General features: G+C 43.1%; 3 protein-coding genes across 3 annotated transcripts in view; 1 reads left to right on the plus strand and 2 right to left on the minus strand.

The window, feature by feature from the left end:
* Positions 1-15145, plus strand: part of LOC126557871 (ero1-like protein) — a 427255-nt gene that overhangs the window by 265163 nt on the left and 146947 nt on the right. The window lies entirely within an intron of this gene.
* The window catches only part of LOC126558692 (protein tipE), a 186707-nt gene that overhangs the window by 17943 nt on the left and 153619 nt on the right, over positions 1-15145 (minus strand). The gene's annotated exons all lie outside the window — the stretch shown is intronic.
* LOC126559333 (NPC intracellular cholesterol transporter 2 homolog a-like) lies at positions 13336-13864 on the minus strand. The gene is made up of 2 exons (XM_050215479.1): positions 13687-13864; positions 13336-13615 (listed from the first exon to the last, which is right to left on the minus strand). The coding sequence occupies exons 1-2, from the start codon at positions 13862-13864 to the stop codon at positions 13338-13340; spliced, it is 456 nt and encodes a 151-aa protein (XP_050071436.1). The 3' UTR covers positions 13336-13337.

Below are 15145 nucleotides of genomic sequence, written 5' to 3' on the forward strand. Positions count from 1 at the left end.
CCGAGTAAGCCATTCGATCGATCGATTCAAATGCTGTACGGTGGATGATGGACAAAAACGTAAAGAAAAAAAATCATTCCGTCATACTCCCATCGAAGAAGGTCCAATGATCGTAAAACTGCTCGCCTCGGCATGCTGGCGCTATTGCTTCTTCAATCGTCACTTGAGCTGATGGTTTGCCCATTAGTGAACGTGCACATGCAGTGAAGTCTGGCGCTGGAAGAAGTTATTATGCTAGTAAAATAGGACGATGGAGTTTTTATTGAAATTTTCATTCCAGCAGTTCGGGAAAATGTATACTTTTTCTGATAATTTTTTTTCTATTTTGCTTCTTTAAAGCGCAATGGAAATATAGAAGAGAAATAGCATTACGAGCGAGAGTACGCTTTTATGGACTGTTATTTTTAGCAGCTTCAGAAAAAAGTGGACAAATAGTTTTGAATAATGTTTACTTACCTTATACATTTTTATTTATTCCAACAGCATCCTCAGTGTTTTGTAACATACTTCGTTCATTTGAAATGCAATTATAATTTTCTCTAGAGACCAAAGACAATAGTTTATTTGATTTTATATATATTCTTCACGACGATAAGTTAGGGTAGAGGTATTCCCGAATAGGGCGAATTATAGGGCATTCCCACGGCATTGTAAAATATTTTTTTTTATAAGACTTCCTCTTCCTCTTGGTTTAATGACCTCTAAGATTACGCCGAATGGCTTACTAGACTTGCCGATAGATACCACGTAGTTGGACAGTCAGTCCTCACCACAGGGGGACTGTCCGGATGGGTTCCTGCCATTAGAAGATCGACACCGCTGTCCCCTACACCAGCCCTAATAAGTGTTCGAACTATTCAAATTCATGCATTAAAAAAGTATTTTGTTGTGAATACCTATGAATATATTAATATTACAATCGAATGGTGAAAGATTCTTTTATTTTTGGAGAATTTCTTTGTCAAGGTTTTTCCTGTAAAATAGTACAAACTGTCAGTTTTAATAACCATAAAAAATTCACACTAATCAAACGTGGCGTATATCATGGAAAACCTGTGCTAATAAAAACCAAAAAACCATTCTTAAAATTATATAAATCTGGAACACTTCAAATAACTATTATTAAGGTAAATCAGGGTTCAACAAATTCTTCTTCTTCATGGCCTGCTCAGGATTGAGCACGTTGTGTCAACATGGACAGGTCTTCAATTAGTTTCCAGGAAGTTCCGGCTACATCCGATCTTCGACAGGTTTGACTCTACTTTCATCCAGCCAACGAGCTCGCTGTGCTCCTCTACGCCTCGTGCCGAACGGGTCGCTGACGAGCACCTTCTTGGTAAGACATGATCCGTATCAAAGTATCCTTCCGGCTTTGACTACCGTCATGATATCAGCAGTGCCAAATAGCTCAGCTATCTCGTGGTTCATTCTCCTTCGCCACACGCCCTACTCGCACACACCGCCAAAGATCAAGGTGCGGTAAATTGTACATTTCGAGGTTTAACAACGGTTGTACGATTGTTGTTCTTTTAATCATGATTAAATAAATTGTAAATAAGGGTCAATGACTTCATTATACTTCTATAAGAATCTATTAATAAACCTCAAGAAAATCAATAATACGAGCTCCAACACAACTTGTTGTCGATCCACACAAGATATGGAAATTAGAATTAAACCTTTGTAAAGTCTATCTATTACTTAGATCTTTGAAACAACAGTTGGGAATGGCCCACAGTGCAAAAGCAGCAGTAGAAGAGACCGTGGACCCACAAAGACTCAATAGCTCAAGTCGCTGTAACCTGTTCAAAGGCGTCTGTGTGTGATATTGGTGCCTTTTTCGTATCGTTATCGTATCAATAAATACAACATTTATGCATGATCTGTTTTTATGTAAAATTAGGTAAATACGGGGAAGGACCTGTCGTGTAGGCGACAGCAGCGCCGATCTTCAACCGGCAGGATCGGGGTACAAATCCCATCTGATCCTTCCTTTCGTAGCGACTAAGCCATTAGTAAGCCATTCATTCGAAGCCCGGTGTGACTTAAAAAATCGTTTGGCCTAGAAAAAGAATATGCATTATCAACAATTTATTATGAAATTCTTGCGCAAAGACCTCACAGTTACTAAATGTGTTATGATTGACAGTTCAAAAAGTTCTCACACAGCTCTTAGTGAACTTTAACTTATTTTAATTATGAGACTACCATTATTTGCGCACAACAAAACGAAAATCCTCCGTGAAAAGCTAACGCAAACTTTTTGCTGCTTCGTTGATAGCTTCCTAATCCTTTTCATCCCGTTTGCACGCAGGTGTACTTCGGTGCAACCCTCCAACGTCAGCCTTAGCCGAGCCGTACCCTTATCTTGACGAGAATCCCACAAATTAACCTCAGGCGCTTTTGTTGCTGCTGGTACAGGGCACGGGGAAGCTCATCAAATGCGCTACGCTGGCAAGAAATTGGCAAACGCCTGTTTTGGATGGGTGGAGGGAAAAAAAAGCACGGCACAAGAAAGGATACGCCAATCCCAAGGACACTAATTTAGCGCAGATGCCTCTCTTCAGCAGAACCGGTGTTTGATTAATGCCAGCCTCCGTTCCCAGGTGCGGAAGCCCCCATAATGTGCGTTTGATGAGTGTTGCTGTTTGCCAACTGCGAACGAAAAGAGATTTTCATGGTTTGTAGCTGTTGCTTGAACATTTGCTTCGTATCGATTGAAAATGAAATTTTGTTTGGAATTAAAGGAGGAGTAAATTGGAAACTTGTTTTGTTCCGTTGGAATTTGTATCAAATCTCACCATGTTTTTTCTTGGTCTTGAATGATGCTGTTATTCGTTCGTAGAGTGCACTCACATCCACAGTGAATTATTACCACAATTGCATTACACTTGCAATGGTATGAATCCAACCAGTCTGCTGAACATAACACGCTTTTCCCTCCTGCTGGACATTGGTCACAGACCAACACACATTGAGGCTTCGGAAAATCGAATCTAGTCCACTGGACAAAGTTTCACTCACAAAACCTTTTGCTTCAGTGTCAATGCATTTCATTGACACATTGTGAAAAACAACTCCCACACCAACACGCTCCTAATGGTGGTCCTCGATTTTTTATTTTTTTTACTCCACTCTTCCCGATTTCCCGTCAGCAAAAGGTGCGTGTGAACTCGAACTGGATTGTGTGCAATTGCGATAGGAAAGGTTGACCTGCATCGCGGGTCGCCCGATCGCCCGCCAGCCTTTGGAAAGGATTTATGCAAATAAGCATGAAATCGCAAACACGACCCAGTGTGTCCCTTTCCGAATGCCGATTGATATGAAGCGAAACGACCAGTGCTGAAGCAAAGAAGCATCGAACAGGAGTTTCGATAATTGGCACTTCGGGCCAAGCTGTTTGCATACAGCTTCGGTGCGTAGAGCTTTGCATGTGGATAGATTGCGGAAGCTTCACGGATTGTGTTCCTTTTGTGTGTGTGCGTATGTGTGCTGCAACCCCATAATCCTGACGCTTTTTTTCCTCCCACTCGTTGATCATGCCAGCGGTAAGGATGTGTTGGTTTGAGCCACCTTTCCTTTTCCTCCATTCATTTGCAGTTCATTTCCGATGTTAAGGATTAGCTAAACGTTTCTCTAGCCCTCGGTAAGTGCTCTTCAATGGTCACGCAAGTGCTTAGGGCGAGATTTCATCCGAAACCATTTAACACCTTTCCTACACGCACCAATGCTCCAGCGCAAGGAAAACTACAAGGATTGGCAGGACAGGGCTTTTTTGTTGTTGGGGAGCTTGCTTTATAAAGCCTTCCCATACGATCCGTTTCGATCCGATTACACCTTCAGTAAGGCAATTGGAACATCCGTTGATGGGTTCCCGTTTTTATGCACAGAAAACTTTCCACCTCCACCCTTTACCCCACCACCAATTACCACATTCAAAAGCTTCTAGAAGGATAGGCAAGTGATGCTGATGAAGTGGAACCACTCAGGCGCTTAGGTCAGACGGTTCCGCTGCCAGAAATACAATCGCCGTTCAAGATTTTATTAAAAACTTTTTGCCCGAAACGGTGAACAACTCGAACAGCTCGAAGTTGAATCTTAATTAAACTCTATTACTTCTCGAGACCAATTAGCCACGACAGCTAAGCAGCGGCAATTCTTTTGTCGATCGACCGGAACCCGGCTGGGCTTCCGGACAGCCGTGATCCGACCGATGAAGTGCACTTGATTGCAACTAAAAATCTCTCCTTAAAATTGGCCAATCGCCAATGAAAGAACTTTCGTATCTCGAAGGGAAAAGAGTAAAAATTTAAAACCTTCGTTACAAACCGAACGAGCTTTCGGCTGTACGGTGGAGAGCAGTGCATGTTTCAGAAACGAAAAAAAAAAGACGGTAGGAGGACATGGTTTGTCGTAAATTATTTTCCAAAAGATAACGCAAAAAAGTGTTGTTTGGGAAAAACTAGTTTTTTCCCTTCTTTTCCCATCTCCTCTCTCTCCCTATCGCTCTCTTTCTGTATTGCACATTCTCCTTTGCTAATGGCTGCTATTTCCGCCACTGTGCCGTGAGTTCCCTAAACTAAGTTACGGCGAAAGCTCCCCAGTGGGCGAGCATGGGCTGGTCGATGAATGAATCGCTATTTTAAAATCGATCCAAAATTGCGATCATGAGACTGAGTACTGAAGGCGCGGCAAAGCACGGTGTGGAAATCGAGCGAAGAGGTTGAATCAATTTAACTTTTCATTTAGCGCCCGATAGTGTTCCGCTGACACTTTGACTGAGATTGTGTATTTGGCATGGACGAGAAAATGCGCGAGAAAAAAAAGGAAATTCAGCAAGGAAAAAAGAGTTTTAAAAAAAGGTGTGGAAAAAGCTTAATCGACAGTGCACAAATAAATGATACTTTTTTTTCCTCTGGAGTAGAAAGCAGAAAAATGGAATGGATTCTTAAATGACTTAAAAGAAATTATTTGTCGCGCTTGTGTGGTGAAAGGTTAGATTTTACCCGTCCCAATCAACACTTATAACATGATGTAATTAAGTTGCTTTCAAATGTGAAAATATATAATACTATGCGGTCCCTTAAGTAACCGCATAGTGAAGAAATAAACTCAAATTAAATATTGGTTAAATTTGTCAATTATTAATACTAAAAAATCAACACAAAATTCAAGCAACAGTTTACCCTGGAAAACTCACATTTAAAGCTTTATTTTCCGAATTTTCTACATCCGTCCAAAGTGCTATAAGAATTCGATTTCATAACCACAGCAAATCAATCGTCACGCAAAAAAAAAAACACGAATGTGAATAATGACACCTTTTCGGTTCAATATTTCACGCATCTCAATGCAATCTTCAGACCAACACCACCGCCACCACCGCTCGAATATGTTGCCAATCGTAGTGAAATAAAATTCAATCTACAAAACCCACTCCAACTAACCTAACCATCAACAACATTGCCGATCTTGCCACACCGATGCGGGGTAAAGCATTTCACCTTCACACGCCTTCCATCTCTTTTAGAACTTTTGAAGCGGCCAGGCAAAAGGTTAGCGTATCGGTTCGGCTTCTGTTGGCCCACATGGAAAGCATCCCGATACCGGTTCCGGTGTGTGGAATAAGATAAATAAAAAGTGATTTACCTTTATTGGATACATCGATTGCCAATTGCTCAAAGCCAAAAATCTTCACTAGATTAGATTGCTGCCTGAAAGATGCTCAGACTGTCGATGGAACGCTGCCAAGTGGGCCGAAGAAAAGCTGCTGGATAGGAGAAGGAAAAGCGTTCGTAAATGGAATACCAGATATATTTCCTTTCCATCTGGGGGGAATGGGGTGTTTCCCCCGCAACTCAGCTCAGGTGTCTTTGGGACTGTGAGCTATTGGAAGGGAGGCATAAAAAGTTGCCATAAATTCAAAAACCTTTCGCAAAGACTGCTGCTGCTGCCAGTGTAGCGGTCCCGGTACCGGTAGAAGGTAACGAAACGAATCAATCCACTGCTCTGGTTAGTGTTTAATTTTCCTCATTCCCAGAACTCTATAACTATCAATTTTAACACGTACTCAATACGGCTTTTAAACGTTCTTTCAGCATTATTATAGCAGCTTTCATCCACTTATGCATTCTGCACCATCCATCCACAAACATGATAGCTTCCTTGAAAGCTTCGGCACTTGCTTGCTTTCCTTTTTTCCAGGATTCAGTGTTAAATTAGTATCTGACCTGAAACTCTACTTTTGAGAGGCTCGTCGGCAGTCGCACAGCGACCGCCATCCTTCGTCGGTAGCAGCCGCCTGTGGCAAACGAAAGTTTGTCAAAACTTTTCATTCCTTCCTTGTTTACCTTCCTACTTCGGGCTCATCAAACTAACTGAACTGGTTCGTTCGAAACGCAACGCCCAAGGGTACCGAATTCCCTTTTCCCTCTTTCTAGCAACGGGATGGAAAATTTCTGTCCGTCTTAACCTTCTGCAGAGGGAAAACGGATACAGACGATTGTTGCTTGCTTCGCCTGCTTTTTTTTCATTCTTCTCTTCGTATTTCATTTGCCCACTCTTGCACGCTTCGTTTCGCTCTTTCGATTTTTCCAACCCACCAGCAGGTTAAGGTAGTGTGTAAGGGAAGCAGGAACAGGAGCAACAAGCCTAGCAAGATTACTTTTCACCATCCTGCGGGAATTTAAACCCCAACCCAAAACACCAAAAGATTCATAAAGATTTCGTCAAGGAATGGTTGGCGTTCGTGGCTAGAGCGCCACCATGGCTATCGGTGAAAAACGATGCCCCATTTCGTTTTCGTTTTCCCTGCCACCGAGGTTTTTTTTCCGTACCTTTCGCTCCCTTCCTCCGGCTCTATTTTAAGAAACAATTTCTGGCCTTGAAGTGAAATGAAGGCAGTGGTGCGATCCACCACCAGCTGCATAATAGCATCCACATTGACTTGCTGCCAGGGTTCCATAAACGCACAAATCAGTTCAACCATATAGAAATGTTGTAAATATTTTATCCCCACATTCACACACATACACCAGCAGTAATACAGTCGTAAAATATTCCAAAACATCCGTTCCATTATTCACAAGGTGTATTGCCCGCCGCGGAAGTCAGTTGCATTTTTATTTCACTGCTCAAAACACACGAAACGCTTTACGTTTTTGCTCGGAGGCGATCGAGAATGAGATGCCAATCTTGGCTCGAAACGTTTTCGAACCAGGAAAAAGGGCTAGCACACGAATCTAGTGAAAAAAAATGCCATTTAAGATGTATCCTTCAAGTGCCTACCAATACCTTGAGGCTACAGTTTTCCATCCGATTCCTTTCACCCGTCTGTACTCGATTAAGTTATCTGCCCTGCAGCTACAAGTCAAAGATCGGCCTACATCTTTTTTTTACGGTAGATTTGTTTCACTGATCCGGTTAGTCGTAATTGTTGCGTGAGGTGGAGAATGCGCACAATTGCCAGGGACCAGCAATGAGCAGAGTTAAACGCCCGCGGCACATTAAACAGTGTAGACAATTAGTCGGTCGAAAGTTCTTTACTGTTGACAGTGGTAAGAAAAAACATTCTTTAAACCCTGCTTCTATCTGGTGATAAATCTTAAAAACTAGTTTACAAAGTACAGGCTTTACAAAGAACCTTTAAGGATATTTGCATCAATCACAGCAAATAGGCAAGAGGAGAGAAGGGAAGTTGAGGATATGGTTTGGGACGATGGCTTCCATCCCTGGCCAGGGCACAGGGAATACTTGTGCGCCAGAGTCTCTATCTGGGAGCAAACTGTGCAGGCTAATTAGCCCGATTCATCCTGTCGAGCAACAGTTCGTGTGGCACTTTGTTGTGTCACAGTTGTTCTGATGAAAGTCTCTAGCTGGTGACGTTTTTCCACATCCAGCGCCAATCCGTGGAAGGTGACTCGATAGCCATTTTGGAGTCCGAAAGTATGTCGACCATCATTTGCCGCAAGCTTTTCGTAGAGATCGATTCACCAGCAGCGACTCGACCGCGTGGAAGGGGCCAATTGAGTCAATGGGATTGGAAAAACCCAAAAGTAAAACCTCACCGTCTTGGAGGTCGAATCGATGTCCTGAGCAGAAGAAAGGTGTTCAAAAGTACAACCCTTTTGCACCAAATTGAGGTCTCTAACACGATGCAACCTAACCAAATGGCAGAATTGTTGGATAACGTTTTTCCCTATTTAAAAGCATTTAATGTAACTTCCTTCGTGTGTATACCAAATAAAACTATTGCTCAAGTTAGCTGAGCATTCTGCAGATGTAGATTGAATGAAAACAATGAACCAATCCTTGTGCAGTTTTTCTCTCTCAAACGAGTTCATTTAAATGTAATTCAAGCTTTTAAACTGCAAAAGAAAAAAAAAAGGACTCTCCATCGAAAGGACTCTCAATAAATTTAAACTTCAAACTGCTGCACTTTAGCCCGGATGTCCGGAAATCCGGATGTACGTAAATCTCTGGCCAGGCTCCATTTATTTGTAGTTTGTACAACTTTGTGCCAGGTATATGCGATGATGAAGTTTTTTGTTCCGTTTTTTCTCCATTTCTACTTTGGTATTTTACAAAACTTTCTACCATCGTGTCCTTATGGCCGAAATGTCTGTTCCGTCGGTGATAAATTTCCCGTTTGTTTTCGGCGTTCGGTGTTGTCTCGTAGAAAAGAAAGTTTTTATTTTAACCTTAAGCCGATTAGTAACTTACAACAAAGAATTTAGCATCGCACGTTGATCGTTCTTTTGTTGGATTAAGACAAATTGATCGGTCTATTTTGTAAAGTGTGTCTCAATCGTATTATTTGCAATTTTTGTTCCTTAAAAACGTTTTCAAATATATTTATTTTGTTTTGTTCATTGCCAGAATGTAGCCAGTAAGTACTCAAGCAATGGAAATTAATTCAAATAAATCAACAGCACGTCAGAGCGAACAATATCAAAGCGATTCACTGCAGCTCATAAAACACAGTCAGTTCAATCCCTTCAGCACTCAATCAAACACCGCCCGCCGTTGTCAGCGCACACACTGATTGGCCTTTAATGAGCGATCCATTTCAGAGCAGCTACATCTTAATTTCGCCCCCAGTCACTCCCAACACTTCGGCAGCCTACTGCTTCGCAGCGAGCATTACCCAAAAGCATTGGAAATAAATAAAATTCGCTAACAAACTAATTCACTTTGTGTAACATAAATCCGTCTGCGAATAATCAGCGGCAGTCGATGGCGCTGACAGAGCCGGCTATCGGTTCGCATTTCACCTGCAATCAAACGAAAATGAAATCACCTCCCAGCCCAGAGCGAATGGCGAAGGGCTCGTTGGAAGCCTGGGTAAGCCAAACAAACCGTAAAGATTTTGTTTGGCCCGCGCCTCGTTCTCCTTCAAAGCCAACAAGCCGTTTCTACCGGAATACGAATTTAATTGAACGGAACAACCAATCAACTAACCATTAAGAGCCGCTCAAAAACCTGACCTCCACCGAATGAGCATTTTTGGGGAATTGGTTTCGCCACCGGCGCTCAATCCTGCCCTCCAACCTTTCGGCGAGTTTTAGGATCCTGCTATCCTGCAGCATATCCGGCCTGGAACTTCTTCAACTTTGCGCGGCTGTGCGCAAAGGTGTGCGAGAGGAAGCAGGAAAAAGGTTCTTGTTTGGATTTGAAATTTTGCTGAACGAAATTTAATCAGAAACAGAGAGGGCTTACATTTGACCAAATTTCCCATCCCTTTCGACCCTCTGTTCCCTTTGCGTCCTTCCCGGGAACGGATTGGCGAACGATGGGCGAGCAGCGTGTGCTCCACGTGTATCAAATCGGATGACTTTAAAGTATCTTCATCTTGTGTCTTGGTGCGGCTTTTACTCCCAAAAGAAAAAGGTTTGAGTAGGAAAAAATAAAGATACTTCCTGGCACCCACACCGAAAGCGGCGGCCCAAAAATGGCCAAATAAGTTTGCGGTACATTCTATGATAAAGATAAATGCCTTCACCAAAGCACGACACGCTTGCTACGGTCATGTCTGAAAATGTGCGTCATGATAGTTCGCAAAGGCCACAGGTTGGTTATTTTAGGAACGTTCCAAAATGAGCCCTTCATTGCTAGAAAACCCTTCCAGGCTGGTGCGTATTTTTGTTGGTAAGATTGAAGATCTACTGCAGAAGTACGTACGAGTAGATGAACCAGCGAAAAAGGATTTAAAAATTTCCATCATTTGTCTACGTCCCATCAGCGAAGACGCAGAGCTCACAAACCGATCCGAAGATGCTTCTCGATTTGAAAGCAGTACGTGTGCGAAATATTTAATGCTAAAGTAAGCTCACTAACCTTAGGCCATTCGGAAACTGTTTCTACTGATTGAAATGGATTCCTAAGACCGGAAAGGTTTGAGATTATTTTTGGAAACGGGCACCTCTCTCGAGGGCATACAATTCCCGATACCTTTCCGAGTTATTGGCAAGTCAAATACCTAACCGAACCTCCAATGTGGTCTTGGGTTTTTGCAGATGTTCGCATACAGGCACACCTCATTCTAGCATGTGTTAGGCTCATAACAGTTAAGACTTTAATTTCGATTATATTTACTTGCACATTTGTGTGCTCTCTGTCTCACGCTCTAAGCCGCATGAGAACAGTATCGAACTTTGATGCAACAAAAGCCCTTGTGCATTAATGGCTTCCCGAAATGCAATCAGTTTCTAATGAGTGCTCGATTGATACTGCTAGCCATTGCCACGTCGACATGGCAGATGGTTGCAATCGCGTGGCCATTCATCGTTTTTCCATCCACAACAAAACGCCCATCGTCTCCTGTAATGCCGAGGGTGGTAGCGGTAGTTGGTGGTGGTAATTCAAACTAATTTTCACTGAGCCCTTAATGGCATTCCCGATCGATGCGTATGTGTTTGGATGCCCAGAGAAGCCCTGCCGAAGACGAGACCGAAGTACTTGCGAGTATTATTTATGTTAAATGAGATCATTTTAAACATTACTATCGCTTTTCATAGCACACGCTTTATGCAAGCGCATTGAAGCACACAGCCCACAAGTGATCACATCCCCCTGAAATCGTATCAATTTCGAAGCATTTATAGAACGCACCGTTTTTAGCTGGTTCGAACAGGCCCGACGGGCGCCATCGCTACTTATCAAGTGCGCCATTGAGGATGGTTGAGAAATGATAAATTATATCGCTGCTAATAATGAAATACGAGCCGAAACCACGACCGAACGCCACTAACACCACGAGGGAGGCATCGCACATGTGCTGCCGACGGCAATGGTAGCATCACGCATGCACTAGCTGAAGTATGTTGTAGCAGTTTCCCTTTCGATAGTATAGCTCGCTTGATGCCGCTGGTTAGAACAAAGGCATGGGACGGCGGAATCCATCGAACCGTTGGATTAAACTGAACCCTATCGATGTACGAACCGCAGCGAACGATACGGGACGAGACGTGCATGTTTATTAGTGTATGAAATATTTACGATAATCGCTTTCCCTGGCTCTCATCTTAACGGTTGGCAAGACATCCAGCAGGATGAAGTGCAAATCATGTGTGTTGTTTTCTTTTTCTCATTTTATTTTACTACCTTCTGTTGCGATTATTGCTGCTGTCGAAGGAAATTTGCCAACCGTTTATGCATGCATAAAAGCGCAGGCAAATGACGTTCGGACGAGACGATGCAGATTGGGGGCCGTTTAATGCCGTCTTAATTACCACATTTTCGGGATGGATACCGTATGGTACTGCCGCAAGGGCTATGCATCTACTTGACCCGTAACGCAAACAGCGTTCAATCACGTCAAGATGGAGAAGATACCCACTCGTGCCCTTGGTTTGGCGTTCAGGGTTAACAACCTGCATCGATGCGATGGGAGCGGATGTTCAAACTGGATTTGATGTGCAAGCTGTGGTGTATTTTCTTCGTGAGGGCCAGTGGCACTGCTCCATCGTTCCGATTTTCTTGAATGGCCCTGTCACAATTTTATATGGGATTTGATAAATGCTAAAAGCTTCCGATTTAATCGGAAGGTTGAAACAAAAAAATTTGTTAGGAAAACCTTGCGAATAAATCGGAACAATGGAGAAGTGTCACCAGCCTGACGTGACAGTTTTATGTAAACCAAAGTTGTCTGCTTTCAGCAGGAAGAATTTAAAGAAAAAATCAGCACATGACATGGTGGCATGCGAATCTCCATTCCTTGGCTTCGCGGATAACATCGACATCATCGGACAACGGCGGCGGTGTGTGAGGCGTACACCCGACTGAAACGCGAGGTCAATAGAATTGGACTGAGCATCAATGCGACGAAGACCAAATACCTGCTTGCCGGAGGCTCTGACCGTGATACGTTCCGACTCGGAAGCAGAGTATTAGGTGACGGCGTTGATCTCGAGATGGTAGAGGAGTTCTGCTACCTTGGTACGATCGTAACTTCGAACAACAACGTAAGCAGCGAAATCCGAAGGTCCATTGTTCATGGAAATCGTGGCTACTACACACTCCACAAACTCCTGTGATCCAGAAGACTCCAACAACGAAATGCACGATTTAGCGCATCTTGATACGTCCGGTAGTCCTCTACGGGTACGCGTCTATGTGGACTATGTCGACGGAGGACGCCAATGCACTCGCCATTTTCTAGCGGCGGGTGCTAACGACTATCTTTGGCGGTGTGTGCGAGCAGGGCGTGTGGCGAAGGAGAATGAACCACGAGCTAGCTGAGCTATTTGGCGATGCTGATAACTTGATGGTAGTCAAAGCCGGAAGGATACGTTGATACGGATCATGCCCCACCAAGAACGTGCTCGTCAGCGACTTGTTCGGCACGAGGCGTAGAGGAGCACAGCGAGTCTGTTGGCTGGATCAAGTGGAGTCAAACCTGTTGGAGATCGGATGCAGCCGTGGATAGAGGACTGCAGCCCTATACCGAGTTTCCTGAAAACTGATTGGAGACTTGACCATGTCGACGAGACGTGGTCAATCATGAGCAGGCCAAGAAGAAGATGATCAGCACATGAAGGCTGTGTAGATACTATCTTAATGTATTAAAAACTGTGTTTGTAATAGTTCTTAAGTAATTTATTTTCAAAATATGGGTTTTTCCGCCCGATGTTAGGGCGACAGCTGTGCAAGTATCAACAAGTCTAGTAAGCCATTAGATCTGACCGGCGTGACCAAGAGGGTCGTTAAGCCAAGAAGAAGAAGACAAATTTTTTTTTTCAAACGTTCGCTTATTAATCTAATTTATTTGCAATTAACTGAAGCATAGCACTTTAAAATACCTCGTCCGAACCAATTCAATTATTCGCTTTGCAATTACCTCAATTCGTGGCAGTGACAACCTGCGCATCCACTACGAAACACGTAACGGAGTTAGTGTTCTGGTCCACCACATCGATCTCAATACTAAGGCTAACTAGCGGGTAGATTGACAGAATTGGCATGGTTAAGCGGTAGGTGACATCCTCGTTGGCGGACAATGGACAGCTACTGCCCTGCAGGAAGTTGCAGGTGACGGCGTTCGAGCCCAATGGATAGTTCGTTACCACTCCGAGCGCGGTAGCAGTGGCTACCGTAGTCATCGATGTAATGGCACGATCTGGATGTGCAGAGAAAAAGGATGAAACATATTAAATCCGTATTCTAAGAATACTACCAACCAGAACTTACCGGCAGTAAAATCAATGTAAGCGATCACATCCTGCCCCCGGACCAGGTTGCAGGGAGCCGCACTGCATCCCTCAATGGCCACGCTTAGCGGCTGTGCACGACCTCCGGTGCAAGCACGGCTCACATTACCGTACACAAGAGCCGGAACCAAAGCAATCAAGAACAGTACTCGGAACATGATGGTTTTGTTGTCTTCTTCGGCTTATGACGCGTTAATTCTTTACTTGCGATCCGTTTGGAAAGCTTTCCCGAGTGCTGCCACTTGTTTGATTGATGTCCGGTACGTCCCGACACTGGCTTTTATACCCCGTTGGTCCAGCGACGCATAAGCTAGTGGATTGGCGCCCAACCGTCATCCACTCATGGTACAGTGACCCTTTTTTGATATGGGCATAATCTTGATGGCGATTTTTTCTTCATCTGTTTTAATTTGATTTATGTACATGCGACCAGGTGTGCTTCTTGGTATCGTAGAAGGGTTCGCACGAGACTCTCATGATAAAGACAAAGTATGGCACGATAACGGCGAACAGGTGTTCAGCGCCAGGTGTTCTCAGACTGGTGTTGCTTTTTGCGAACACAGACGGTTCTATTTTTAACGCAAACATTGGCTAATAAATCCATAAATCGAGGCTTTGATTATCGAGAACATAAGATTTCTCAATTTAAGATAAAATCTTCGAGGAACACGTCATAATTGCTAATGTTGTCTTTGCTATTAAAATTAGCCTAAACCCCTAATTTTAAAGAAAACAATTTTCCACACCTTACTTTCCACACTTTAACCCCTTTCAGCTAGCAACATCGTTTACAACTTATCGGCAACGCCAACAGTTCATAAATTTTCCTAACCTCCACACCATTTCCGTGTTTACCGTAAATGTTTCCTATTTCAATTTTCAACGCATACAACATTATTATGAATTATGATTATTTGCTAAATGCTCAATTGCTGCCAGTGTTACCCCCCCCCCCCCTCCCCCCGTACACAGTACAATTTCCCATCCCCTTCTTTATGTGTCGTCCAAAATTAAAGATACACTTAATTTTCTGCCAATTCCCCCGCCAAAAACATGACAACGATATTGCAACGGTCATTGTATAATCGTCTGGCGTAATGTAGTGAGTAGTGTAAATTGTGTAAAATGGTTTTGCGTTTCAAATAGGCGTGACTTACTTGCAGCTTTATTAAATTCGTTTACGTGTTTAAACGTTGACTATTGAATCGCTTCAGCTCACCCTGTTGGTTGATTTAATTTATTTTTTTATTTGTTCATCACTTAGCACATACAATATGCCTTTATTTTCCTGTTGCTATATTTCCATCTTTACCAGAAATTAATTTATATGCGCAGTTCTAACGAGGATTCATGCATGATGTCATATTTATTTACCATTTTCTTTGCTATCCCACAAACTACGTTCTAATGTTTATCAAACACACATCGCGTATTTTACC

This window comes from Anopheles maculipalpis, chromosome 2RL (genome assembly GCF_943734695.1).
Source record: "Anopheles maculipalpis chromosome 2RL, idAnoMacuDA_375_x, whole genome shotgun sequence".
In the NCBI taxonomy this organism is placed as follows: domain Eukaryota; kingdom Metazoa; phylum Arthropoda; class Insecta; order Diptera; family Culicidae; genus Anopheles; species Anopheles maculipalpis.